We start from the raw sequence: 18,652 nt of genomic DNA on the forward strand, positions 1-18,652 counted from the left end.
GTATTTCATTAGCAGGATATAAACTTATTGAAACTAATATTTATCATATATATATAAGTACTAACATATAATAATATTTAAAATTTATTTATTTAAAGTTTATATTACAATTTTTTTATTGTTATAAAATTGATAATAAATCTTAATATATATACTTTATATAACTCCATACAAATTAATAGTGATAATTTATAATTAGTAACATATTATTATATTAATATATATATAGTAATAAAAATAATATTAGAGAGATATGAAAAATAATTACAAAAATATTGAAACAATATTCATTAAATAAATATATAATATATATATTTAATAAGGGGAACAAATATAGAAATCTTAAATATAATTATATAGGTAAATCTAACCATAAGAGCATTGTAGAATATTATTTTTGCTTGATTGATTATTCACTTTTGTGAATATCGTCAAATTTTGAAATTTTAAAATAGTTTTTTCAGATGCTTGATTTGAGACAAGCGTAGTTCTAACTTATGTTGAAAATTTGAATTTTGTTTTATGTTCTTGTTCACAAATGTCCTTATCTGAAATAAATTATTTTTATGCTCATTGTTAATAAATAATTACTCATCGCATTAAAAACTATAACATATAACAATTTTTTGCGACATAAATGTTCTAACGTTTTATAATTTTAATGTAAGTGAGATAAAATTGTGTGTGTGTAGTTATATGATATACGTAAAGATATAATTCAGTTTGGTTATCAAAAGCTAATAAATATAAATAAGGTACTGAGTTTTATATAATTTACCTTCTCAAGTTGACCCTTAAAATACACATGATTAATGATGTGAGTTAATGCTGCAGTCGTACTGATTTCCCTATATAAATAAAATAGCAGAATTATAAATAGTATATTTAACAAACTTATATAATTATGAATATAATATTTTTTGCAGAAAAGTATCATTACCTCGGTTTGAAAGTTTCAAACGTCTCTAATATTTCATTATTCTTTATATGTTTTGCAATAAAAATAAAATAAAGATTAATACGGTCTTTAACACTAAATTTGAGAATTATATGTTCTTCCTTGATTGTCGAAAGAAGCAGTTCAATCACTGTTTTCATTTCAGTGCAAGTTAAGAATTTCAAAATATTATTATCATGTGTAGTTTGCCATAAATGAAATACTTTTGGCCAAAGTACATTACTTTTTGCCCCCTTAAGACAATTACAGTATGTCCATTCTTTCCATGATGGCAAAATTCTAATATTTAGAAACAAAATCAAAAAGTAGTGTTACAAAAGTTTATAGTCTGAAATATCTTGATCAAATAATACGGAGTATTGCGCGAGTTATAAAATATCGGGTTATCAAAAGCTGTAATATTGTTTATGAGAAAAATTACTTATGCTCTTTAGGATTTAACAGATGCCGATCAAATGTCTGTTCGGCCATAGAGATACATTCGTCAAGATCGAGAATGCATGCCCATTTGACACTTTCTTGCCTTAAAGATTTCATATTATCACTATCATCAGAACTTTCGACGTATATTATTTCCGTAAGAAGCTTACTCAGTATATTCCTCAATTTCATCTAAAATAGTAAAACAATATGAAATTTATATTTGTATTTATAGTTTGTGTTGTTGCTTATGACAAAAGGCACAATATATGTATGCATATATATATGATATAAATAATTACAGTTTTTATTAAAATTAACACAAAATCTTTGATATAAAATTTTATGTTTTGTACGTAACAACTTATGTACTACTACTTATGTATGTACTACTTTTTATTGATAAAGAAATCTGTTCCTATTTACCTTGATGTTACGTAATCTTGGAAATGGGAAGATACTCGACATACGTTCAATCGCTTTGATCATAGGATACCATGCTATGTATTCTTTTTCTCGCGATAGATAGTTCGCGAGTTCCCAAAATATAGCGGGTCTAAGCTTGTTTATTGTGATAAAATAAAATGCATCATCGATAATTTGAGCACGATTTAGAACATGTATATTTGAATAGTTTGAAGAATTCAGATAATTCGCAATTTTTTGCCAATTCTCATAATCATAATAGACGCGATAATATCCTGTTGTAAAATAAATAAATTTCCTTCATTATAAAATTCTTCTGATTAGATTAAAATATATTATTTCTAGATATAGTTGCATATTTTTTTTGTTTTATATTCAAAGAACACAAAAATAGAGATTGGTCCTATCATAAAAAAGATTATAATTTGTACATTATTTGTAAAATTATTATTGTTAAAATTATATAATGCTGTTCCGAAATATAGAGCTGCACACATAGAAAATTTTGCAGAAAATTATTTATTTTTCCTCTAATAGTAATAAATTATATTTAAGAATAATTTAGATTAAACAGCAATATATGTATATAATTTAATATATATATATATATATATATATATATATATATATGGCGTAGATTTCTTCATGTTATAATTTTATCGAATATGTTTATGACACATTTTATACGTTTATAAAAACTACTAACGTTAATAAGTATATAATATAGTATAAAAGTGCTAACAAACGTACGTTATTTTACATTGAAATGACATCGTTTCACGTGCGCTTGCTTGAGATAGCAATATAATGTATTTATCAGTTACTAATATATTTACCAGCTTGTTTTAAATTGGCTATGATCCAACCATTTTCCTCATATGGCAAGGAAAATGTGCAATTAAAATTGTGCGGAGGTATCCACTGTTCGCCAAGAGCTTCGTCAAAATTGGATTTAGTCTCAGTAGTAATGCTTACAGGTATCCACCAAGAACTCATAGAAGATTCTGTTAGCGATACTGTTATATTTGTAGGACTTTCTTGTGTTACATTTATAACAGGATAATGTCGACATTTTAACCAAGCATCCATTCTTTCTGATACATTAAATGAAACATGTCTTTTAAATGATGATGCATTTAATGCAGTTTGCATGGCGGTCCAGAAATCGTCGAGAGTTGCCGATTTATGCATGCTGTAAATTTATAAAAAATAATGTTGTTGACAGTGTAAACATCATAATAGAGATCATATTAGAAAATATAACATTACCATTATAATTAACAATTTATCAGTGTATTAATTGATGACATAATTTTTATATAATAATTTAAAATTTAATTTAAAACTATACTACATCTCTTATAAAAATTTATCACTAGTAAGTCCAATTAATCACTTATTTCAAGTACTAAAATTACTGATATACAGTAATTTATGTAATTGAAATAAGTGATTAATTGGACCTACTAGCGCTATATTTCTGTAAGGGATACGCGCGCTTTTTGCGCGTGTCTTTGATATTATTTCTACTCCTATTAATCATTTTACGACTGCCAAGTTGTTAATATCCCAGTGAGAAATGATGGTCGAGTCGACGTCAATTCGTTGTCGAATCGATGTCGAATCATTTCTCACTGGGATTCGCGCGATGACAGTTGTTTAATGATATATGTACATATCATTAGAGAATTAAGTACTATAAGTGTAATAAATAATGCTTAAAATGAAAAATTAATTTAAATCCCTTTCTAAAATAGAATCTTTCAATCAAAATATATTTGCGCTTTCATTAGACTCGCGCGAGACTCTATAACCGACACATCTACCACGCTGTGCGGTTCGTGCGAGACTGACTCTCGTGCGAGATATCGGGAGCGCGGTACCGATGGTCACATGACCAGTGGTCACATGGCCAGAGGATCCACTAATCACGAGAGTACGGTCTCCTGCTCATGATAGTCACGATACCTCACACGACAATCAGTCTCGCGGGAGCCGCGCAGTGTGAAGAATGGATGGGGTATGGAGTCTCGCGCGAGTCTTATGAAAGTGTAAGTATATTTTCATCGAAAGATTCTTTTTCAAAAAGCAATTTAAATTAATTATTTATTTCAAGTATAATCTATTACATTTTATCATGCTTAATTCTCTAATATTGTGTACATATTTATTATATATTGCAATTATTACTTACTTTCTACGTAGATATATGTTGAAACCTTTTTGAAATACCTCCGTTGTTAGTATATGTTGTAACATGCGCATTATTGCAGGTGCTATAATAATTTACATTATAAAATGCAATCATGTTTAAAATTAATTTCAGCGATTAAAGTTTGTAACTGTATATATCATGATTTGATGCAAATTATTTTCATAAAAGTTATTTAATTATCATTTTCTCACTTTTTTATAAGACAAACTTAATGTACCAATAAATTGTAGATGCACTTATTTAAAGCTTTATGTCTTTATGGCATTTACATTCACGAATTATAAACGCTTGTAGTTACATTTATTTAGCCTTACCTTTAATGTAACGGGAAAAAGAAAGTGATTTAATTTCTGACATATTATTAATCCGTGATATAAGAGGCAGCATAAACTGATAGTGAGAACTATCCAAATAAAGAGAATCATGTTGGATTTGTACCACGAATAAATCCAACATCTGGGAATTTATGAGAATCTAGAAATGAAAATGTTGATTTATAATTAAATAAATGCTCATTTAGAAAAAATGATTTTATTTGCAATATTGCACATTATGATAGAAAATTATTGTAAGTTGTGAATATAACGTGCGATATTGCACCTTACTGCTGAAAAATATAATTTTACTATTTTGTATATATCATTGTATAATTAATAAGATTTATAAATTTAATTAAAAATTAGATAAGATTAAGATGACAGATAATTGAGATTAAATAGATGTAATCAAAAAATGGAGAATTTTTTAATTTTAATATAATGTAATAAAGGTTTATAAAAGTGGAAAAGAATTATTTTGATATATATATATATATATATATATATATTTAATTAATATTTTAACTTTAACAAATAAAACATGTTTATTAATTTGCATATAATACGGAATGCAATGATACATGCATATTTTTAACTGCAGAAGCAAATTACTGCTAAAAGATAATAAAAGATATTAAAAAACAACCTTGTCGACAGCATCTATTGCGAATATTGTAGCAACACCTTCATTCAGCCAGAGGTCAGACCACCAAGATGGACTGACCAGATTACAAAACCATTGGTGCGCCAATTTACGTGCTATTAAATACGCTACTTTTGTTTTATGAGCAACAGGATCTATTTCTTCATCATATATGAAATCTATTTCTCTAAAAATTATTTATATATCATAGTTAATAATAATATAATTTTCTGCAAAGTTCTTATTAAATGCATATTTTAATATTTTTATTACATTGTTATTATACATACATATATATTAGTTCAGAAATATTAAGTCAAACAAATATATATACACTTTTTTCTTCAATAAATAAAAACACAAAGTTTGATAATTTTGATTTTCAGCAAACAAGATTTCTTCATTGAACCAGAAATGTAAAATTTTAAAAATATATTATGCTCATAACTTCTAAACGAACATTTGATATATTAAATATTAAAACAATTTTCTCATTATCTTTATTAGTTATATATCAGCTATTTAAAAAAGATATGTGAACAAATTATGCATATATATATAACATATATATATATATATATATATATATATATATATAAATTTCTATTTTTCTATTATTGTATTTTATGTACCTAAATTAAATTGCTTTTTATATTTATTTTTTAAAAATTTCTTGTAAATAACATGATACATTTAAATTGTATTATATAAATAAATGTGTAATATATATTAATATAAATGTTCGTTGTGTTCGATAGATTGATCCATTAAAATATTATGCGCACATTAAACCTGTTTGCTGAAATAGTCATATCGTAGTTATGAAAATATTTTTGATTTCCTCAATTTTGCACTCCGTTATGGAAATTTGTCACTAGTAAGGCCAAATAATCACTTATTTCTACCCAGTCAGAAACAATCGGTAGAAAAGACATCAAATCGACATCGATTCGTAATTTAAGTACTCGAAACAAGTGATTATGTATTTAGACTTACTAGTGATAAATTTCAATAAGAACTTAATAAAGTAATTTTACTTAATAAAGTAATTTTATCAATGAATAAATTAATATATTCTTGTTAGTTATATATATTACCTATAAAAAACGAGCCTCCTATTACTGTCTATGTCATCGTATTGATAACCCGGGATTAGAATATGCCGTACGGTTGGTTCCATATCGCAATTTATATCGAATTGTTGGCAAAAAAACATCATATGGGAAAAAAAATGTTCTGTGACCTTCGTAATAACATCTCGTCCAAATTGTATGTATTGGTCTAAAAGTTTTCTACGCCATACATAGGGAGTATTCCTTATATACGTTTCGCCAAGATCGGAATACATAACTGCTAGGAGATAAGTGGGTATTTTAGGAGTAGTTTCGAAGACTGACCATAACCATCTTGTGTTATTATCCTCTGAATACTGTCTGCGTAGCATTATATTCGATTCAACCAAATAATTTTTATCATGGCATACTGAAATGCGAAAGGCGGCCGTAAATTTTGGCTCGTCCCAACATGGAAATATTCGTCGAGCTCCAATTGTCTTGAAATATGAGACAAGCAACGTCCTAACAACACAATTAATAAAATGCTTTTAATGCGATAAGTTTTCAATTATTGCTTTTATACAAAAGTACTAGATTAAGAAATTTAAAAGTACTAGAAGCTATCATATATAATATGTGATTTATGTGAACAAGGTTCAAATTATTTTAATTCCAATTCAGCTCATTCAGACCGAAAGAAATTTAATTCTAATACTATTAAACTTTACAGAAAAATATATATAGTATGTGTGTACAATAAATAAACTATTTATCTTAATAAGTAAATATTCCCATTTCTTAAGAATAACATTCGTAATACATTCTATATAATGTTTATGGTGTTAACTCTCGAATATAAAAATCGAACGCTATTGTTTAATATTTATATATATTAACAGCTGAAACATATAACTAATTAAATCTAATAAAATTTAAAGTACTTTACGAAAGAAATACGATTAAAATTTTTTCTTCGTTAAGAAATTTACGAGACAGGGATATGTTTTTGTTAATAATTTTTATAAAATTATAGTTATTGATGTTTATAGAGTATTATATAAAGCTACTGCTTTTTTTTCAAATATTTTAATATTTACTCACCCATTTTTTCCTCCTTCTTTTATATAAGACGAGAAGAAGACATCATCCATCATTAAATTATTATTGAAATTTAAATCCAAAAAATATTTCCCTTCTCTCAATGTAATTTCCAAATAAAAAGTCATAATTTCCGTTTTATTGCAATATTCATATTTTAATAGTTTGTAAACGTTCCTATTACTTTTTTTCGTCAGTGCGAAATAACGAATTTTTAAGTAGTGATGCGCATGTAAACTTATATTTTGCGTTGGCTCAAGGATATTTATCTTAATCTTAATTTCGTTGGAGTAAAAAAAGATTCGATTGCCTATTTCGTTAGGTCTCCATAATTTAACGTAATACATCTCCGGTATTACATGGTTTGGCAAACGATAATTAGGTTCAATGCCGCAATCATTTCTCAAATTTTTGTTGGCAGCAGAAGCGTCAATAAATAATAAGCCGCTGTTCAACAATAGTGTTAAGAAAAACATTCCTGTTTCTATTTCAGATACCTATAAGAATAATTCTTTTGTTAAAAAAGAAAATAAATAGAAATTGTACAACAAAATACATCATGTCTTTCCAATCGTTTTTGTACATGAAAAAAAGGGAATAAACATAAGAAAAATTACAGCAATTATTTTATATAAAGGATATAAGATCTACTAAACAATAATTTGACAATTTATTATATATGTGATACAATATATGGTTATTAATGGTTTTTATGTTTAATTTAATCTGATAATATATATATATATATATATATATATATATATATATATATATATAATGGCACTCGTCTATGTTCAAGAATAATATCAAATGCTTTATCGATACAATTTTACTAGTCTCGTGTAATTATGCTATTAGAGAGAAACGATTAAAATACAATATAATATTAATAGAAATATTAATACGTTAAGAATTACATGCTTATTATTTATTATTTCTAATCTTTTTACATTTGCTCTTTGCACCTATACTTAAATTTAAAATAAAATCAGACGAAATAGAATAAGATAGAGAACCACTTTACTCTAACATAAATGTTATGTTACTAATGTATTGAGAGGGAGAGAGAGAATATGTTATGTGCGTGTATGGGGTGTATTTGTATTTATAAAATAGAATTATTTTATTTTACTTATGGAATTTAAAACTAATGTTTTATATAAAACCGATTAATATTTAAATTGAATTGCATTTATTGCCATTTCAAACAATTTAAACAAAATTTATGATTAATTAATGTTTAGCACATTAGAGAAGCAACAATAAGTTATATTAGTAGATAAACACATTTTTTTCAGTAAGCGCAAAAAATATAATTTAAACCCTGCAATGGCAACACAAGAAATAAAGAAAAGTAATATAGTAGTAATAGTACACAAGCGACAGGAATATATAATTAAAAGAAATTAACACAATGAGAATAAATAAGAATCATTTTTATGATTTTTGAGAAGGGTTAAATTTTTTGAATACATTTGTAATGTATCTTATATCTGCGTAATTGAAATTACGTGCCGATTAGAATATATTCCTCTTTGTACAATTATAATTACAGTTGACATTTTTATATTATTACCAACTATTACATCAATAATATGTATATATGTATAACTTCTTACCATTCTCAGAGAACACCGAAAACTGACTATGCTGTCTCGATACTTCAGTCGTAATAAATAACTTATAATCCCCACAATTTTATGTAAACAATTTTGACAAGATCTTATATATAATGTTTTGCTGGCAAGTCAATAAAAAATACGACAAATAACATTCCCGTTGAATTTAAAATATTTTTTTTTAAAAGGACATATTGTGTGTGTGTAATTGTATATAATTACATCCTCTAGAGAGATTTTTTATGAACATCTTATATATATATGTATTCCACTAGCAGGATATAAACATATTGAAATTAATATTTATTATATATATAAATACTAACAAATTATAATAATATTTAAAATTTATTTAAAATTTAAAGTTTATATTAACATCTTTATTACAATTTTTATTGTTAAAAAAATTTATAATAAATCTTGATATTAACTTTATATAACTCCATACAAATTAATAGTGATAATATATAAATAGTAACATATTATTACATTACAATCTTGATATTAACTTTATATAACTCCATACAAATTAATAGTGATAATATATAATTAGTAACATATTATTACATTAATATATATATATATATATATATATATATAAATAATATTAGAGAGATATTAAAAATAATTACAAAAATATTAAAACAATATTCACATTAAATAGATATATAATATACAATTAATAAGGGAATAAAATTATATAAATAATTATATAAATTATATAATTATATAAATCTATATAAATCTTCTATATATAAATCTTCTATATAATTATATAGATAAATACAAACATAAGAGCATTGTAGTTATTATCTTTGCTTGATTGATCATTCATTTTTGTGAATATTGTCAAATTTTAAAATACGAAAAATAGTTTTTCAGCTGCTTGATTTGAGACCTGCGTAGTTCTAGCTTATGGTGAAAGTCTGAACTTTGTTGTTTTATGATCTTGTCCACAAATTTTTTTATCTGAAATAGATTATTTTTATGTTCATCGTTAATAAATAATTGCTCATTGCATTAAAACCTATAACATGTAATATTTCTCCGCGACAAAAATGTTCTAACGCTTTATAATTTTAATGTAAGTGAGATAAAAGTGTGTGTGTATGTGTATGTAGTTATGATATATGTAAATATATAATACAGTTTGGTTACTAAAAGCTAGTAAATATATATAAGGTATCGAGTTTTACATAATTTACCTTCTCAAGTTGATCCTTAGAATACACATGATTAATTATGTGAGTTAATGCTGTAGTTGTACTGACTTCCCTATATAAATAGAATAGCAGAATTGTAAATAGTATATTTAACAAACTCATATAATTATGAATATAATATTTCTTTTTATAGAAAAATGTTATTACCTCGGTTTCAAAATTTCAAACTTCTTTAATATGTTCTCTAATAACATTTTATTATTCTTTATATGTTTTGCAATAATAATAAAATAAAGATTAATACGGTCTTTAACACTTAATGCGAAAATTTCATGTTTTTTATGTAATGCCAAGTAGATAAGCATATTAGACACTTCTTTCTGTTTAATGCAAGTTAAGGATTTCAAAATATTATTATCATGTGTAGTTTTCCATAAATTAATTACTTTTGACCAAAATACATGACTTTTTGCCCCTTTAAGACCATTACAGTATGTCCATTCTTTCCATGATGGCAAAATTCTAATATTTAGAAACAAAATCAGAAAGTAGTGTTACAAAAATTTATAGTCTGATATATCTTTATCAAATAATACGAAGTACTGCGCGAGTTATAAAATATCGGATTATAAAAAGCTGTAATATCTTTTATGAGAAAAATTACTTATGCTCTTTAGGATTTAACAGATGCCGATAAAATGTCTGTTTGGCCATAGAGATACAATCATTAAGACCGAGAATGCATGCCCATTTGACACTTTCTTGTCTTAAAGTTTTTATATTATCACTATCGTTAGAATCTTCCACGTAAGTTATTTCTTTAAGAAGAGCATCCAATATATACATTATTTTTCTCTAAAATCATAAAATAATATGAAATTTATATTTATATTTATAGTTTGTGTTGTTGCTTAGAAATAGTTGGCAAAATATATGCATGCACATGTATCATAAATACAATATATACATTCCAAAAATGATATTGAATCAACGTCAAATCGTCGTTGAATCGATGTCAATCGGGTAAATCGCCGTCCAATTGATGTTGATTCGACGTCAATCAAATATATATATATATATATATATATATATATATATGTATATACATAAATCCCAGCTCAAAATAAATGATCAAATCGACGTCGAATCAACATCAATTCGACGGCGATTTACCTGATTGACGTCGATTCAACGACGATTTGACGTTGATTCAATATCATTTTTGGGATGTATATATTTATAATACATATGCATAAAAATTGTAATTATACAATATATTGTATAATTATACAATATATATATATTGTATAATTACAATTTTTATTGAAATTAATATAAAACTGTTAATATAAAATTTTATATTTTGTATGTAACAATTTATGTATTATTTTTTATTGATAAAGAGATCTGTCCCTATTTACCTTGATGTTATGTATATCTGCAAGTGGGAAGATACACGACATACGTTCAATCGCTTTTATCATAGGATACCATGCTATGTATTCTTTTTCTTGCGATAGATAGTACGCGAGTTTCCAAAACATAGCGGGTCTAAGCTTTTTTATTGTGACAAAATAAAATGCATCATCGATAATTTGAGCACGATTTAGAACATGTATCTCTGAATATTTTGGAGAACTTAGATAATTCGCAATTTTTTGCCAATTCTCATAATCATAATTGACGCGATAATATCCTGTTGTAAAATAAATAAATTTCTTTCAATATAAGATTCTTCTGATTAGATTTAAATTCTGATGGATTAAAATATATTATTTCTGGATATATAATTGCATATTCTTTTTGTTTTATATTCAAACAATACAAAAGTACAAATTGCTGCTAACATAAAAAAGATTATTATTTGTACAATATTTAAAAAAATATTATTTTTATAATTATATAATGCTGCTCCGGAATATAGAGCTGCACTGAGAATTTTGTACGAAATTATTTTTTTTCCTCTAAAAATAATGAATTATATTTAAGAATAATTTAGATTAAATAGCAATATATATATTATGTAACTTTATGTAATAATTTTATCGAATATATTTATGTCACATTTTATGCTTTTATAAAAACTAACGCTAATAAACATATTATTTGTCATCGAAATGATATTATTTAACGTCAAAATTACGTGCGTTCGTTTGAGATATAATGTCTGATGAGTAGTAAGTATAATGTATTTATCAGTTAATAATATATTTACCAAATTGTTTTATATTGGCTATGATCCAACCATATTCTTCATACAGCAAGGAAAATGTGCAATTAAAATTGTGTGGATTTATCCACTTTCCGTCAAGAATAAAAGCGTCTTCAAAATAGGGTATAGTCTCAGTGGTAATGGTTACAGGTATCCACCAAGAATTCATAGAGGATTTTGTTAGCGATACTGTTACATGTGTAGAATTATCTTGTTTTACATTTATAACAGGATAATGTCGATATTTTAACCAAGCATCCATTTTTTCTGATACATTAAATGAATAATCTTTTACTAATGATTCATCTAATGCAGTTTGCATGGCGGTCCAGAAATCGTCCAGAGTTGCCGATTTAAGCATGCTGTAAATTTATAAAAAATAATGTTGTTGACAGTGTAAACATCATAATAAAGATCATATTAGAAAATATAATATTACCATTATAATTTGCAATTTATCAGTGTATTAATTGATGACGTAACTTTTATATAATAATTTAAAATTTAATTTAAAACTAGATTACATCTCTTAATAAAATTTATCACTAGTAAGTCCAATTAATCACTTATTTCGAGTACTAAAATTACTGATATACAGTAATTTATGTATTTGAAATAAGTGATTAATTGGACTTACTAGTGCTAAATTTCTGTAAGAGATAAGAGCGCTCTTTGCGCGCGCCTCTATTATTATTTATATTATTAATTTTACAACTGTCAAGTTATTAATATTTGCACGATCACAGTTGCTTGATGATATGTACATATCATTAGTGAATTAAGCACTATAAGTAATAAATTATATGTGTACTTAAAATAAAAAAATATTTTAAATCTTTTTTTGAAATAGAATTTTTCGATCAAAATATATTTACGCTTTCATTAGACTCGCGCGAGACTCCATAACCCATGCATCCATCACGCTGCGCGGTTCGCGCGAGACTGATTCTCGTGCGAGATATCGCGACCGCGGCCGCGGCACCGGTGGTCACATGATCAGTGGTCACATGGCCAGAGGATCCACTGATCATGTGACCACGGTCTCCCGCTCACGATATCTCCCACGTCAATCAGTCTCGCGCGAGCCGCGCAGAGTGAAGGATGTATAGGGTATGGAGTCTCGCGCGAGTCTCATGAAAGTGTAGCTATATTTTCATCGAGAGATTCTTTTTCAAAAAGCAATTTAAATTAATTATTCATTTCAAGTATAATCTATTACATTTTATCGTGCTTAATTCTTTAATAATGTGTACATATATATTATATATTACAATTATTACTTACTTTCTACGTAGATATATGCTGATACCATGTTGAAATACTTCTTTTGTTATTATAAGTTGTAACATGCGCATTATTGCAGGTGCTATAATAATTTACATTATAAAATGTAATCATGTTTAAAATTAATTTTAGAGACCAAAGTTTGTGAGTGTATATATCATGATTTGATGCACAAAAATTAATTTGATAGAAGTTTTTTAATTATTTTTTTCTCACTTTTTTATGAAACATACTTAATGTACCAATAAATTGTAGATACATTTATTTAAAGCTTTGTTCCTTTATGACAAGCACATTCACGAATTATAAACTCTTGTAATTATATTTACTTAGCCTTACCTTTAATGTAACGGGAAAAAGAAAGTGAATTAATTTCTGACATATTATTAATTCGTGATATAAGAGGCAGCATAAATTGATAGCTAAATTGAGAACTATCCAAATAAAGAGAATCATGTTGGACTTGCACCACGAATAAATCCAACATCTGGGAATTTATGAGAATCTAGAAATGAAAATGTTGATTTATAATCAATTAAATGCTCATTTAGAAGAAATGATCGCATTTGCAATATTGCACATTATGATAGCCAATTATCGTGAGTTGTGAGTATAACGTGCGATATTGCATCTTACTGCTAAAAAATATAATTTTACTATTTTATATACATGTATATCATTGTATGATTAATAGGATTTATAAATTTAATTAAAAATTAGTTAAGATTAAAATTACAGATAATAGAGATTAAATTTAGATTTAATAAAAAAAATGGAGAATTTTTCAATTTTGATATAATGTAATAAGGGTTTATAAAAATTGTAAAGTATTATTTTGATATATATATCTTTAATTAGCATTTTAACTTTAACAAATAAAACATATTTATTAATTTGCATATAATACTCGATGCAATGATACGTGCATATTTTTAAGTACATAAGCAAATTATTGCTAAAAGATAATAGAAGATATTAAAAAACAACCTTATCGACAGCATCTATTGCGAATAATATAGCAACACCTTCATTCAGCCAGAGGTCAGACCACCAAGATGGACTGACCAGATTACAAAACCATTGGTGCGCCAATTTACGTGCTATTAAATACGCTACTTTTGTTTTGTGAGCAACAGGATCTATTTCTTCATCATATATGAAATCTATTTCTCTAAAAATTATTTATATAGTTAATAATAATATAATTTTTCTGCAAAGTATTTTTTAAACGCATGCATATATAATTTAATATGTTTATTACATTATATATATATATGTATATATTAGTTCAGAAATATTAGTCAAACAAATATGTATATATATACATACATACATACATACATATAAATATATATACATGCATATATATATATATATATATATATGTATATATATGTATGTATATATATTTTTATACTTTTTTCTTCAGTAAATGAAAACACAAAGTTTAATAATTTTGATTTTTAGCAAACAAGATTTCTTTATTGAACCAGAAATGTAAAATTTTCAAAATATATTATGCTCGTAATTTCGAAACGTAGATTTGATATATTAAATGTTAAAACAATTTTCTCATTATTTTTATTAGCTATCAGCTATTTAAAAAAAGATATGTGGACAAATTATGCATATATATATATATATATATATATATATATATATATATATATAAATTTCTATATTTTTATTATTGTATTTTATATAACTAAATTAACGTGCATCTTTTATATTTATTTTCACAAAGTCACTAGTAAGTCCAAATAATCACTTATTTTTACCCAGTCTGAAATTATCGGTAGAAAAGACATCAAATCGATATCAATTCGACCAATTTGACATCGATTCAATGTCAAATCGACGTCGATTTAACTATTATTTCTGGCTGGGTTGTATTTAAATTACTGATATGCAGTAATTTAAGTACTCGAAATAAGTGATTATGTATTTAGACTTACTAGTGATAAATTTTTATAAGGACTTAATAACGTAATTTTACTTAATAAAGTAATTTTATCAATGAATAAATTAATATATTCTTGTTAGTTACATATATTACCTATAAAAAACGAGCCACCAATTATTGTCTATGTCATCGTATAGATAACCCGGGATTAGAACATTCAGTGTGTCTAATGCGTATAATATCATCTCCAAATTGCCAGGTGGGTAAAAAACATTCAAACTGTAACCTGTAAAATGTTCATTGACCTTCGACTTAACATCTACCGCAAATTGTACGTATGGGTCTAGATGTTCTCTACCCCATATATAGGGACTCTTCCTTATATCCCTTTCGCCATTGTCGGGATAATACATAACTGCTAGGAGATAAGTGGGCATTTTAGGAGTAGTTTCGAAGACTGACCATAACCATTCTGTATTATTTTTATCTGGATATCGTTTGTGTAGCAGCGTATTCGATGCAACCATATAATTGCTACCATGGCATACTGAAATGTGAAATGCGGCCGTAAATTTTGGCTCGTCCCAACATGGAAACATTCGTCGTGCTCCAACTGCGTTGAAAGATGAGACAAACAACGGCCTATCAACACATGTAATAAAATGCTTTTAATGCGATAAGTTTTCAATAATTTCTTTTGTACAAAAGTACTAGATTAAGAAATTTAAAAGTACTAGAAGCTATCATATATAATATGTGATTTATATGAACAAGGTTCAAATTTTTTAAATTCCGATTCAGCTTATTCAGACCGAAAAAAATATAATTCTAATATTATTAAACTTTACAGAAAAAGATATATTATGTGTGTACATTAAATAAATCTATTTATCTTATAAGATAAATATTCCCATTTCTTAAGAATAACATTCGTAATACAATCTGCATAATGCGTTTATGGTGTTAATTTTCGAATATGAAAATTGAACGCTATTGTTTAATATTTATATTAACAGCTGAAACATATAACTAATTTAAGTTTAATAAAATTTAAAGTACATTGCGAAAGAAATACGATCAAAATTTTTTCTTTGTTAAGAAATTTATGAGATAGGGATATGTCATTCGTTAATAATTTGTAAAAAATAATCGATGTTTATACAGTATTATATAAAGATACCGTTCTTTGTTTAAATATTTTAATATTTACTCACCCCTCATTTATTTCTCCTTCCTTTATATCAGTCGAGAAATAGAAAGCATCCATCATTAAATCATTATTAAAATTTATATCCAAAGTATAATTCCCTCTTGACAATGTAGATTCAAAATATAAAGTCATAATTTCCGTTTTATTGCAATATTTATATTTTAATGGTTTGTAAACGTTCATATCACTTTTCTTCGTCAGCATGGATTGATGAATTTTTAAGTAGTGATGCGCATGTAAACTTATATTTTGCGTTGGCTCAAGAATATTTATCTTAATCTTAATCTCGTTGGAGAAAGAACGGATTCGATTGCCTATTTCGTTAGGTCTCCATAATTTAACGTAATAAAGCTTCGGTATTACATGGTTCGGCAAACGATAATTAAGTCCAATGCTGCAATCATTTCTCAAATTTTCGTTGACAGTAGAAGCGCCAATAAATAATAAGCCGCTGTTCAATAATAGTAATAAAAATAACGTTCTTGTTTCTATTCCAGACACCTATAAGAACAGTTCTTTTGTTAGAAAAAATTATAAATACAAATCGTAGAACAAAATATTTTGTGTTTTTCCTATCGTTTTTATACAAGAAAAAGGAGGAATAAACATAAGAAAAAAAATTACAGCAATTATTTTATATAAAGGATATAAGATCTACTAAACAATAATTTGACAATTTATTATATATGTGATACAATATATGGTTATTAATGGTTTTTATATTTAATTTAATCTGATAATATATATATATATATATATATATATATATATATATATATATATATAATAGCGTCTATTTTCAAGAATAATATCAAATGCTTTATCGATAAAATTTTACTAGTCTTCTGTAATTATGCTATTAGAGAGAAACGATCAAAATATAATATAATATTAATACATTAAGAATTACATGCTAATTATTTATTATTTTTAATCTCTCTACGTTTGCTCTTTGCACATATACTAAAACTTAAAATGAAATAAGATAAAATAAAATAAAATAGAGAATCACTTATTTACTCTAACATAAATATATATTACTACTTATATTACTACTGTAATGAGAGGGAGAAAGAGAATATGTTATGTGCGTGTATGGGGTGTATCTGTATTTATAAAATAAAATAAAATATTCTATTTTATTTATAATATTTAAAACTAATGTTTTATGTAAAAGCGATTAATATTTAATTTGAATTGCATTTATTGCTATTTTAAACAATTTAAACAAAATTTATAATAAATTTCTGTTTCGCACATTATAAGCAACAATAAGTTATATTAGATAAACACATTTTTTTTCAGTAAGCGTAAAAAATATAATTTAAACACTGCAATGGCAACTCAAGAAATAAAAAAAAGTAATATAGTAGTAATAGTATACAAGCGACAGGATTATATAATTAAAAGAAATTAACAAAATAAGAATAAATAAGAATCATTTTAATAATTTTTGAGAAGGTTAAATTTTTTGAATGCATCTGTAATGTATCCTGTATCTGCGTATTTGAAATTATGTGACGATTAAAATGTATTTCTCTTTGTAACAATTATAATTACAGTAGACATTTTTATATTATTACCAACTATTACATCAATAATATGTATATATATATAACTTCTTACCATTCTCAGAGAACACCGAAAACTGACTATGCTGTCTCGTTGCTTTAGTCGTAATAAATAACTTATAATCCTCACAATTGTATGTAAGCAATTTTGACAAGGTCTTACACATAATGTTTTGACAAATCAATAATAAGTAATAAAACAAATAACATTACCGTTAAATTTAAAATGCTTTTTTTTAAAAGCATATTGTGTATATGTAATTGTATATATAATTACATCCTTTAGAGAGATGTTCTATGATCATTTTATATGAATATGTCTTCCACTAGCTGGGTGTAGACATATTGAAATTAATATTTATTAAAAATATTAACATGTTAATAATAATATTTAAAATTTATTTAAAATTTTAAATTTATATTAACATTTTTATTACAATTTTTATTTTTAAGTAATAATTTTTATAATAATCTTAATATAAACTTTATTTAACTTCAACAAATTAATAATGATAGCATATAATTAGTAATATATATTATATTAATATATAATGACCA

The 18,652-nt window shown here is 25.3% G+C and overlaps 2 protein-coding genes across 2 annotated transcripts; both read right to left on the reverse strand.

Annotated features, from left to right (window-relative positions):
• Window positions 1–170: 170 nt before the first annotated feature.
• Window positions 171–8,840, reverse strand: LOC114928508 (aminopeptidase N-like). The gene is made up of 12 exons (XM_029299748.2): window positions 8,752–8,840; window positions 7,136–7,629; window positions 6,077–6,556; window positions 4,983–5,166; window positions 4,334–4,493; window positions 3,999–4,080; window positions 2,641–2,996; window positions 1,805–2,079; window positions 1,380–1,570; window positions 941–1,237; window positions 779–848; window positions 171–548 (listed from the first exon to the last, which is right to left on the reverse strand). The coding sequence occupies exons 1-12, from the start codon at window positions 8,752–8,754 to the stop codon at window positions 447–449; spliced, it is 2,694 nt and encodes an 897-aa protein (XP_029155581.2). The 5' UTR covers window positions 8,755–8,840; the 3' UTR covers window positions 171–446.
• Window positions 8,841–9,275: 435 nt separating this feature from the next.
• Window positions 9,276–18,481, reverse strand: LOC114928507 (aminopeptidase N-like). Its single transcript, XM_029299747.2, has 12 exons — window positions 18,150–18,481; window positions 16,528–17,024; window positions 15,467–15,955; window positions 14,398–14,581; window positions 13,750–13,915; window positions 13,411–13,492; window positions 12,130–12,488; window positions 11,336–11,610; window positions 10,579–10,769; window positions 10,122–10,436; window positions 9,957–10,026; window positions 9,276–9,720 (listed from the first exon to the last, which is right to left on the reverse strand). The coding sequence occupies exons 1-12, from the start codon at window positions 18,150–18,152 to the stop codon at window positions 9,601–9,603; spliced, it is 2,751 nt and encodes a 916-aa protein (XP_029155580.1). The 5' UTR covers window positions 18,153–18,481; the 3' UTR covers window positions 9,276–9,600.
• Window positions 18,482–18,652: the final 171 nt, after the last annotated feature.

This window comes from Nylanderia fulva, unplaced genomic scaffold, assembly GCF_048542155.1.
Source record: "Nylanderia fulva isolate GAGA-0341 unplaced genomic scaffold, ASM4854215v1 Scaffold1, whole genome shotgun sequence".
Classification (NCBI taxonomy): domain Eukaryota; kingdom Metazoa; phylum Arthropoda; class Insecta; order Hymenoptera; family Formicidae; genus Nylanderia; species Nylanderia fulva.

Excerpts from the sequence above, each read along its gene's own strand:
- LOC114928507 (XM_029299747.2), bottom strand. Across the intron at positions 12,489-13,410 it reads AGCATATATCTACGTAGAAA|CATGCTTAAATCGGCAACTC; the intron begins GTAAGTAATAAT and ends ATAAATTTACAG. Across the intron at positions 10,027-10,121 it reads TTTGAAATTTTGAAACCGAG|GGAAGTCAGTACAACTACAG; the intron begins GTAATAACATTT and ends CTATTTATATAG.
- LOC114928508 (XM_029299748.2), bottom strand. Across the intron at positions 6,557-7,135 it reads AAAGAAGGAGGAAAAAATGG|GACGTTGCTTGTCTCATATT; the intron begins GTGAGTAAATAT and ends TTGTGTTGTTAG. Across the intron at positions 1,238-1,379 it reads TTAAATCCTAAAGAGCATAA|AATTTTGCCATCATGGAAAG; the intron begins GTAATTTTTCTC and ends TCTAAATATTAG.